The 10,954-nt window shown below is 47.7% G+C and overlaps 1 protein-coding gene across 1 annotated transcript; it reads right to left on the reverse strand.

Moving 5' to 3' along the window:
* Positions 1-7,517: 7,517 nt before the first annotated feature.
* LOC119378153 (uncharacterized) lies at positions 7,518-8,064 on the reverse strand. Its single transcript, XM_037647386.1, has 2 exons — positions 7,729-8,064; positions 7,518-7,636 (listed from the first exon to the last, which is right to left on the reverse strand). The coding sequence occupies exons 1-2, from the start codon at positions 7,955-7,957 to the stop codon at positions 7,518-7,520; spliced, it is 348 nt and encodes a 115-aa protein (XP_037503314.1). The 5' UTR covers positions 7,958-8,064.
* Between the last annotated feature and the right edge of the window lie 2,890 nt (positions 8,065-10,954).

Raw genomic sequence — 10,954 nt, forward strand, 5'->3', positions numbered from 1 at the left:
GTCCACGGATGCTTTTTGCATTTCGCCCCCGTCGAAGTGCGGCCGCCGTGGCTGGGAATCGAACCCGCGTCCTCGAGCTCAGCAGCGCCGCTCCTCAGCCGTTTAAGCCAACACGGCGGGTCTAGGCGCTGAATATCCTCACCGCAGGACTAGAGAGAAAGCCGATTTTTCGACGTCCCAGAAAGGATGGTCGAAGCTGCAGACAACTATTCGTATATAGCTATTGCATCTTCTTTTACCAATGAGCAACTAACCTCCCGCAGTGGTCTAGCGGTTATGGTGCTTGTCTGTTGACCCGAAGGTCGCGCTATCGAATCTCGGCCACGGCGGTCGCATTTCGATGGAGGCGAAATGCTATAGAGGCCCCTATGCTTAGGTTTCGGTGCGCGTTCCCGAAGTGGTCGAAATTTCCAGAGCCCTCCACCACGGCGTCTTTTATAATCATATCGCGGTTATTGGACCTAAAATACCAACAGTTATTATCATTACGAATGATCGTTTTGCTCAAACACAAGCTTGCTCAATATCATGAACCAACTAACTCGCACCAGAGTCTTGCTAAGACCAAATTCGACCAATGTGAAACCTCGTAGAGTGAAAGCTCAGCATGAGCATCGCCTGTGGTTCTGTATAAAACTGAACAGTAATTGTGCATAGTGTGATAGACTGAGAGTCGCGACTTTATCGGCCTATGATTTTATGCATTATCTGTGAATGCATCATATGCGAAAGTGTTTTTAGGCTTAATACTCGCACTAACAAGAACAATATTTAAAGAGTGATATCAGCTGAAGAACAAAGGAGTTACGAAGGTAGCGAGACGTCAAAGAAACGTCACTGTAGCCAGTCTGAACGAATGATAGTCGTCATTATTGCAGTCCTGTTTTCTTCTGATTTTCGAATACGGAGAGAAAAGTAAACCCTAGCCTGCCATTCTGCATCGACCATGCGTATCAATTATATCTGAGGGTACTAATGTCTTGCACGCCAGTCTTTACTGGAGCGTTTTTCAGGTTTCGTGCGCTTTCTTTGGCACGCGGTTGGTTAAAACGGCGGCAGCTATCCTTTCGAAAATTAGTTATTTTGAATATTCCTAATAGGTTCTATACCTTGTACATTGAAGATCTGGTGTCTAAATAATCGTGTAAAAGGTAATTAATCATTGACCCGACATAAACTGATTTGATCGAGATGGATGTACGGATGGAAAAACTTTATTTAGAGCCCTGATAAACGCGATTATCTCGCAGCGGCCGCTGCCACGTTGGACGGGCAGGCCGAGCCTGGCCGCCGCATCGTGGGCTCTCTCTGGACTGTGCAGATTTGGTCCCCGTAGTCGGGGGCTTCGCAGTGAGGTATTCCATCTTGACTGAACTGCTTGATCTGTGCGTCGTCACGAGGGGCATCGCCAGAGCATGAGTCCTAAATTGGCTGAATCGCCGCAATGAGGGCAGGTATTGCTAGTATACGTGTCTGGATAGATCGAGTGTAATAAAAATGGGTTGGGGTATGTCCCCGCCTGCAAAAGGCTGAGTGATTGTCTGCGCCTTGGTCAGCTTCTTGTGTGGGAACGAATATACCCTCTTACGTAGGTAAATATCTTTGCGTGACCTCGTTGTACGTGTTGGGAGAATCTATATTATCGGATATCGTGGGCTGGGTGGAGCTCTAGATGACGATGAACTAAACTATGTCGGTTGCATTCGCGTACTGAGCATCTGCATTGTTTTTTGCTTGGCATAAGTTGCTGAAACACCCTGCATATGCGCAGGCGCCCCTCTCGTAACGTTCAGTCTAGGTAAATTAATCTCGGTCATGCAAAATTTGCAGAGCGACATGCGACTGCGGCATGAACGTATAGCAGTGACAAATGAACACGGACCCGCGGGATATGTGAAGGGACAAGGGATCAATACCTCGTTTAAAATCTCGATATCCTCTCACACAAATGGATGTACTTTTAGCCTCCAGTTGTACCTTATGTTTCACCCCAAAGGATATTTTACTGGGAGAAGGGTTTATGAGCGGCGAACAGCTATAGAGCGAGTAAATGGGGGCTCGCGATAACTTAGCGTATCCTTTTTCCCGAGCAAATGAAGCAACCCAAGTATGCTTGTAGAAGAAATACTTGTCCTTCCAGGAGCACGTGGTAACAAGTATACAGGGATCACAGGATGTTTTAACCTCTGTTGGCGCGCATACGCCCCAGCAGCACCATGCAGTTGGCCGCATTCCAAGCGTCGCTGCTGGACGCTGGCGGAGTAGTCCATTAGCGATGAGAAGAAGCGCTGGGCGTAGTCGCGTAACGAAATTGCACGCGATGTCGGCGGCGAGGTCGCAACGAGGCGTCCTTAGGCGCATTATACGATGGGCCGTTATTCACATTCGCGCGCATACCACCGCGGAGACAGCCTTCACAACGCCGCCCTTCGTCGCTTGCGCGTGCTTTCCATAAAAGCGTGCAAAGCGCAAAGGCTGTGTGTGGCCGCTGGCAGAGCCACTGCTGGTTTATGCGAAAGAGCAACGCAGGTGCACGCGTGTTCTTTTGGCGACTGCTGTCGAGTACTGTTGCGCATTTCTGACACATGCAACGAACACACAAACGCACACGCACGCACGCACACACACACACACACGCACATTCACGGAAGTACTAAACAACTTTCAGCTTTGGGCTATACATAGCTTCACGTGACGTCCACATCCGCGCGCTTGCTGCCGCGGCCGCCATCTTTGCGAACCGCTTGTCGCTTGTCTGACGCGCGCGCGCTGCGAGGATCCGTCGAGCAGTGGTTTTCTCTGTCGTGACAGGCTTTTTACTCGCACATGCCAGCATTTCCGACTGCACAGCCCTTTTGCGGGGCTACTTCCTCGCGTGGATTGGATCTGCGCGTGTACGGTACAAAGAAAAGATTGAACTGTGCGAGAACGTCGATCCCTACACACTCCGTCTGGGAACGGACACAAGTGCCGACGCCAGCCTGTTGCCGAGTGTCGCTCACGGTGACATCGTCACCTACTTGGTATTCTCCACCAGCTTTGTGACTCTGGAGCAGATGCAGGCCTACAAAGGCGCTGGAGTCCCACAATTATTCACGAGTGGTTGGGTCAAGAGTTTGTCAGCGAAGAGGCTCGGAGAAGACAAAGTGCTCCTACTTGGAGAGGTAAGCGCAGAGATTTTTTGTTATTTTCACGTGTCTCTCAACTGGTTTACATAGTTTCAAAGCATCCGCCGCGGTGTCTCGCTGGTTATGACGCTCGGCTGCTGAGCCGAGGGCACGGGATCAATTTTGTAGACGAAACTCGGGAAAGCGCCTATGCGATATCAGTGCACGTTAGAACCGCGGTGGTATCGAGCCCTTTACTACGTAGCCCATGTGTTGCTTGTTGAACACCAGATCGCACTATTAGTTTGAATTTGTTAGTGTTTTACGACAATCACTAGGTGTTTTTTAAAGCTTTCTGGTTGCTACAAAAGAGTTTGCAAAACAGCGAGGGTAGTTTAGTGGTGCTGTGAAAAAGGACTGCTGTTTATGAGAAAAGTGTGCATACTGCATGAGAAAATGGACACATTAAATTTGGAAACCAAGCACTAGTGAGTCAGGTAATAGTGAAAACCTTCTTTATGAGTAGTGATAGAAATGTGTAATTCTTTTATGCTCATTTTGCAGGTGAACCACTCTCAAAGGTTGGGAGAGTGCCCTCTAAAGGTGTGGGTGCTGTGCAAGCAGAGCGGCGCCGTAGTGACTGGACACTGTACCTGCATGGCAGGGACTGGGGAGACATGCTCACATGTTGGTGCCTGCCTGTTCGCCATTGAAACAGGTGCCCGGCTCAACCAGTCGACTACCTGCACTCAGAAGGAGAATGCCTGGCTGCCGGCTTATGTTGAGAAGGTGAAGTACAAAAGACTTAAAGACATAGACTTCAGTTCCTCGAAAGAAAAGAAGCGTCGCCTCGATGCACACAAGCAGTGGATCAAAAGAAACCAAAGTGCCAAAGCAACGAAAAGGCATTTCAGCCCCATCACCGACTGAGCTCAAGGAGCTTTATGCGGCATTCAACACTACAGGTGTTGTACCTGCTATATTTTCCCTGCTGCCCGACTATTGTGAACGCTTTCAAGAACCCGTTCAAAGAACAGTTGCTCACCTGAGAGACCTCTACTCAGATACTCATGCAGCAGATGATCTGGAAACTCTTGTCGCAAAAGCTGACACTTTTATGTCAACATTCATCGTCAGTGAAGAAACCGTCAAGTCTGTGGAAGCTCGCACAAAAGACCAAAGCAGGTCAAGGGATTGGTTTTTACACCGGGCTGGTCGTGTGACTGCTTTCTGTGATGAAAAATGTATGTTGCACAAGTGTTCTCAAGCCCAGCATATCACTTTTGAAAGGGATATGCTACCCTGAAAAGCGCTCGGTGAAGACACCTGCTGTTACATGGGGACTGACACATGAGCAAGATGCCTTTAAAGCATTTCAAGACAGCCAGCAAGACAAGCACCAAGGCTTCCGTTGCGTGAAGGCTGGTCTGCACTTGAGTGCTGATTATCCTTTTGTTGGCGCCACACCAGATGCTCTCGTCTGCTGCAGTTGCTGTGGCAAGGGCGTAGTTGAATTTAAATGCCCATACTTGCTACGGAATGCTGAAGAACTAACAGAGCTCTCGGCTCCCAACTCGTGCCTCTGCACCGTCAATGGCGTCATGCAGCTGCGAAGGCAGCATGCTTATTATTTTCAGATTCAAACTCAAATGGCAGTGTGCCAAGTTGACTTCTGCTACTTTGTTGTTTGGACTCCTAATGTTTTATTCGTAGAAAAAATCTTGAAAGATGACGAGTTTTGCACCAGCATGATGGCTACTGCCAAAGAATTCTTTGTGAAAGCTATCCTACCCGAGCTGTTGAGCCACTATTTTACTAGGCAACTCAAATATCCAGATCAGACGGCCAGTGAGGATGCGTACTGCTCTGCCGAGGGCCAGAGACTGGCAAAATGATCGCCTGTGACAGCAGCTCCTGTCAGTACAAGTGGTTTCATTTTTCATGCGTTGCTCTGAAAAAAGCGCCAAAATCTAAGCATTGGTTTTGCCCTGAATGTAAAGGCGCTAAGGAGAATGCTTGAAGGGATACCGACAAGACAGTGTCCAAAATAAAGTGTTTTGAAAGCACATGCTGTTTCATTCTCATTTCTAGTGGTTTTATGCAAAACTTCAGTATTATTAAGAGTTGCACGCTTAGCGATTCTCAAAGCATGAAGAGCTGCTGTACTGTGAATAATAAATACCTTGCTGGCTTTGACAGGAGCTGGAACAAATAGCTTTGCCAGTTCTGAATTTTATGACTTATAAGTTCTTTTTATACGTCAAGCTGCCACGTCATCAGACCTTGGTTCACAATTCAAAGCCTCTAGTAGTCCCCACAATAGTACATCTTGGCCCAACGCTTCTTCAATGTCGTACAGTTTATACAGGTGTGACACAAAATGCAAACATCACAGAAGTTGCATCAGTGTCGTGGGAATTGAACTAACAAAAGATGTTGTTTTCATATCTTTTATTGGAAAAGAATTAGAGTGTCAGCAAAACAAAAATTTCACCAAAAGTCAATCGCAACTCTGAACCACTCAGTTGCAAGCATGTCAGTGCAAGTTTCCTGTGCTGCAAAGCATCAGGGGGTGCAAAGCAGTGAAACCATTGGTCTCCTCCTCGCTACATGCATAAGTGACGGTCAAAATACAAAACTTCTTTCATTACTGAAGCTTGCCATTTTGTATTAATGTATGGATTGCCAAGATGCTTTCCCTACTTGTGTCACTTATTCCAGGTATACATATGTTAAGACAAACTGACAAAAGTATCATACATTGTGTCCACCGTGGTAACACTGGATACACCCCAAGGTACTTGCAGCAGATGGTTCTTGTGGTCAGTCATCCTCAACTGTTGCTACATTTTCCTCACTACCATTCTTCACTGTTGCAACTATTGAGGGACACAAGTTGCAGAGGGCGCAGCACACTGTCACAATCTTGTCAAGCGGTGTCAGTTCATCCCCCTCACGACAAGAAACATAGTTAATCGGCACGGTAGACTTCAAAAACACAAACTTAATTTCTGATCAGGCCAATAACACGCTCCACGTGAATCCTAACATTTGCAAGCTTCCTTGTTTTTTCCACGTCTTCAGGAGACAGCTGCTTTTTCCCTTTTGTGTATGCTGGGAACATGGAGAGCGCACCAATAAAATCCAAACACTGTCCTCTATGTTGAACCCCCTATCTGCCGAGGACAACATCACCAGGAACCAAGTTGTCCATAAGCCACAGTGTTCTGTAATGTGCTTATCACTGACGCGGCCTCCCCAACCTTCTGAAAGGTATGTTACTACACCCTGTGGCGCAATTGCAATGAGAAACTTTGCAGTGTTGCTTCCTTTATACGTAGACCACGTTTCACATCTAGAAAGTAGAGATGACGGCCTTTCAATTTTAATTTCGAAGCAATCAATAATGACGGAAACTTTAGACCCAAATGAATCAAAAAAAGCTTGTGGCATAGTCGCTGCAGTGCCCGCGCCCTGGCCAAGCTATCTGCGATTTAAGCCGACAATATGCACCGTGCAGCCATTTGTCAAAATCCTCGATACTGTTGCTTCAGAAATGTTGGAAGCGAAATGCAAGGTCGTGGTTGTGAAGGTTCACCTTGATTTTCATCATGAAGAGGATGAATTCCTGGAATTTTGACAGGCTGTTGTTGATGTTGTGGGATTACATCACTCTCCACAACTTTAAAGACAGCTACGAGGAACAGTGAAGTTTGCCTCCCTGTGTAGAACATGACTTTTCTGTCACAACTCCTTAGTGACTTTTCCGACATCTCAAGCTCCTCTTTCGCGACACGGGCGGCATAGAGGTTGTTCATTCAGTGAAATGCACTGTTTCTCCAGTAGCTGAAGGTCCTCCATGGTCCATCTCGTCTGCACTGTAACACCTGTACTGAAAAATGCCGGAGATTTTAAAGTATAATAACATCTGGGTTTAACGACCCAAAACCACGATATGATTATGAGAGATGCCCGTGGTGGACGGCTCCGGAAATTTCGACCACCTGGGGTTCTTTAACGTGCACCTAAATCTAAGTACACGGGCTTCAACATTTTCGCCTCCATCGAAAATGCAGCCGCCGCCGGGCCGGGATTCGATCCCGCGACCTCCAGGTCGAGATTATTGAAAGTGACGCGATAATTTTGGCTCTCCACAGAAATGCTTCACAAAGCGCTTGCAAGGCATTCGCCTACAGGCCGGAGAACGGTCTATCGAACCTTCACTAGGCGAAGCAAAGTCGTTAATCTTACCTGTATCACTTTCCGTCAGCGTCCGGTTTCTCCAGTCCGGGTGGTGCAGAGCGGAGAGTGGCCGATCGGCACACTGCTGGATCCCTAACGCTGCCGCGTCGGCCTCGGCACGCCGTTTCTGTGCTTCGGCTTCCCGCTTTTTGGCGTCCGCCTGCCGCTTTACGGCGCGTCGTTTTCGAGCGCTGGTCGTGAGGGGTCCGTGTTCTTGGCACTGTAGCCGAGGAGAAGCGACGGAGCCCAGTCAGGGTCCGTCTCGTCGAACAGTTTAGCTGGCTTTCCTACGAATGCAAAATGAAAAAAGTTACAAAACTAACATTTTTCGTTACATACCGCCTTTATCGCGCTGTGTAAGTCGAAAGCAATTCTTTACCTGTAATGAAGTGCACGCCGCAGACTCGCAGGTTGGGGTTCTCGATGTCTAAGTCAGCACGTTTAATGCGCGCCAGCCATAAACTGCGCCGCTTCGTGCTCAACGCTTTCGAGCGCTCGCACTGGTTCTCCACGGTCTTCGGTATCGAAAAGAAGTGGCCGTTAGTTGATCGTTTTCTCCCGCGGTTGTCACTGCGGTTGGAACAACCAAATATCGCGCACATGACCATGGTGACAACACCAACTACACGGATTGCTTGCAACGACCGTGGGATGAGCGGTTCATATGGTTCATATGCATGGCGGACACATATCCCAGCATTCCCATCACTGACGTCAGTGCAAGCTATGTATAGTTCGATCTGCGTCGTGACGAGTAGCGCTTTGTAAGGAAGAACGACAAGCAAGTAAAAGTTGCAACATCCCTTTCGTTCTAAGGTCCTTTCTGGGTTTTGATTTCTTTCTGTGCGTATGTTTCTATTGCTTCACTCATATGTTACATCAGTGGGTATGTACGTAAAATGTGCGTGAGTTGAGTATACTAAGTAATAAGAGTCCATCCAGCGCTTTGCTTTCGTCTCCCTATACGTCCTCGGTTTTAGGCACACTGGTCACCAAACTGCTGTTGCTTGAAGGGATAATCATTTGTATTTTCATGACGCCATTCCGTGGACGTATTCACAAAATTTTCGTTTCATACGTAAGTGCAAGTTTGTGACGTAAAGCTCTTACGTAGCTGAACTTTCGTCAGTATAAGCGCATAGTACTCTTTATTCTTCGACGCACTGACTAGAAAAATTCTTGAACACGTGGTGTCGCTGGAGCCAACGTTCCTACAAGCAGGCTTGTCTTCTTCAAGGCTGCAACTCCGTTCAAGAATTTTTCATCTCTTCGAGCTTCCCATCTTCCCCTGACACTGTGCCTTTTGGATTTACACACCGACTTAACGCTTCATGTAACAACGTTCCGAGTACAGCAATGCTTCCATTCTCCTCTCTGCTTTCAAGATTAGTTATAAAGGGCACCGTTAATGTGATGGTAAGAATAAAAATGACGACTAATGAAAAAGTATTGCGAGGTTTGGACGATTGCGCATTCTTTCTGATCGATGGATTTCCTTACTCATTACGCCTTGAATACATTCGTGCACGCATGTCATCACTATTTGCGCTTATCAATTATTGCTCTCTCTGCTCCTCCAAGTGCACCACAGCTACACGACCAGTTGTTGTGGTGCTTCCTTCGGCGCATGAGACAGACCCAAACCAGCGACAGAAACAAGTCAGACGAAGCCGGAAGTGCGTATTGAAACACAAGCAACGAGAAAGGCAACAGCCTGATCAGTTCCTAACGGTTCAGAAACAAAATGCATGGTTGCACAGACGCACGGATGCAATTGAAAGATTGGAGAAAATCAGAGGAGAACCAGAGCCTGTGGCGATTACTAACCTGTTATGTGCACTATATTGACGCGTCGCTGCAGGAACAGTTGGAAACCACTGCCCGAGGCACCCTCTTACTGCACACTTCTCGCCCACTATCACTATCACCCTTCACATTCTGCAGAGTGGTCGTTAAACACATTTTAAGCCAACATTTTTGGTTGGGGGTTCGTAGGTTGACGCTTGGTGATATAAATGTAACAAGAACGGCAGCGATAGGATTCAAAGCCCTATAGGTTATTCAGCAGGAAGTTTCAAAACAGACGAAAAAAAAAAAAAAAAACGTGACCTGAACTCAAGTTTCGCGGGGTCTCATGTCCCCCTTTCTCTCACTCACTGTCATAACCGAACGCTGCCTACAGATGGCTTGCACTGACGTCACTGAAAGCGCCGGGTTGGAGCACCAGCATGTGGGGACGCAACGTTTCCGATGTCACATTCAGGTTATCGAACATCACACGCAGGTTATTTCATTATTCACGCGCAGCGACGTTCCTGCCGCGTCGTTTTCACATAGACGCAAATTGTTTGTCATGAAAGCCGCAATCGTGTAAACCCAGTTCCCTTCAGAAGCTGCATCCGTGACGTCACGTGCAAGCCATCTATATGGTAAGGGCTCGAAGCGGCTGCGTAGCTCTATATAATCTGCACTCCATGGTCGCTTGTTCTGTGTTCACAGACTCTGGTGTACTAATGGCGCGCGCGCACGTGTGTGTGTGTGTGTGGTGTGTGTGTGTGTGTGTGTGTGTGTGTGTGTGGTGTGTGTGTGTGTGTGTGTGTGTGTGTGTGTGTGTGTGGTGTGTGTGTGTGTGTGTGTGTGTGTGTGTGTGTGTGTTGTGTGTGTGTGTGTGTGTGTGCTACTTGGCTAATCTCCATGATCGTCTTGTCACGAAATAAAAACGTACGAATAGTTGTGCAGACTTCTAATTCCTGTGTGATGGGCTACCATTGTATATGTACTGGACTGTGCCCGAGGTGCTGGTGCCCGTATATACCTTAAATGTAAAGATTTAGACAGAGATCTGTCTGGCTATGGGTTAAACAGTCCTAGAAGCTGAAGTGGCTTCAGCCACAGTGTTGTGGTGGACCGGACGTTTCGGGGCTTGTTCGTCCCTTCCTTACAGAGCGACTGTATTGGTTCTGGGCGCGGCGTCACTTCCTATCCCCTCACCTCGCCTCCTCTGCATGGCGTCGAAGGCGTTGTTGTGTGCATAGCGTTTTTCTTTTGATATTGCCCTTTTACTGTTTCTTTTTATTATTATTGCTTGAGCAACGAACTGGTAATTTCGGAATAGCCCACTCTGACGCAGACTATATCCGCTTTTTTTATTTACTTTTTCGCGCGTGTGAATAAGGGAAGAGGGAAAATAAGAAAGAACAACGCAAGGCCTAGTACGGTGGGAAGAAAGAAAGAGCGCGCGAGAAGAGCAGTTAGGAAACATCTTCTGGTTTGAAGAAGTCCGCATTACAAGCCGACGACTAACGAACACGTGTGGGTCGCAGTGAGTGGGAGCAGTTTAGGGCCACGAACGAGAGTCCGATGCTGTATTGCCTGACGCAAGGCTCGCGACAAGGCGAGCATAGAGTTGGAAAGATCCACGGGCTCCGCGGCAAAGCCGATCTGCGTCACAGTTACAGTATAGCGCATTATGTCCTCTCGACGCAATGCAAGCTCCAGCCGCGGTGCCTTAGCGGTTACGGCGTTATGCTCCTCAGATCGTCGTCCTGGGTTTGCTTTTTAGCCGTGGCGGCACCTTTTCTATATAGGAGTGGAACAAAGGTTTT

The sequence above is a fragment of the Rhipicephalus sanguineus genome, unplaced genomic scaffold, assembly GCF_013339695.2.
Source record: "Rhipicephalus sanguineus isolate Rsan-2018 unplaced genomic scaffold, BIME_Rsan_1.4 Seq706, whole genome shotgun sequence".
Taxonomy (NCBI): domain Eukaryota; kingdom Metazoa; phylum Arthropoda; class Arachnida; order Ixodida; family Ixodidae; genus Rhipicephalus; species Rhipicephalus sanguineus.

Bases quoted from the DNA above. Each gene is read 5' to 3' on its own strand.
- LOC119378153 (XM_037647386.1), bottom strand. From the start codon at position 7,957: ATGGTCATGTGCGCGATATTTGGTTGTTCCAACCGCAGTGACAACCGC. The intron at 7,637-7,728 runs GTAAAGAATTGC...TTGCATTCGTAG, and splicing joins CGGCGTGCACTTCATTACAG to GAAAGCCAGCTAAACTGTTC.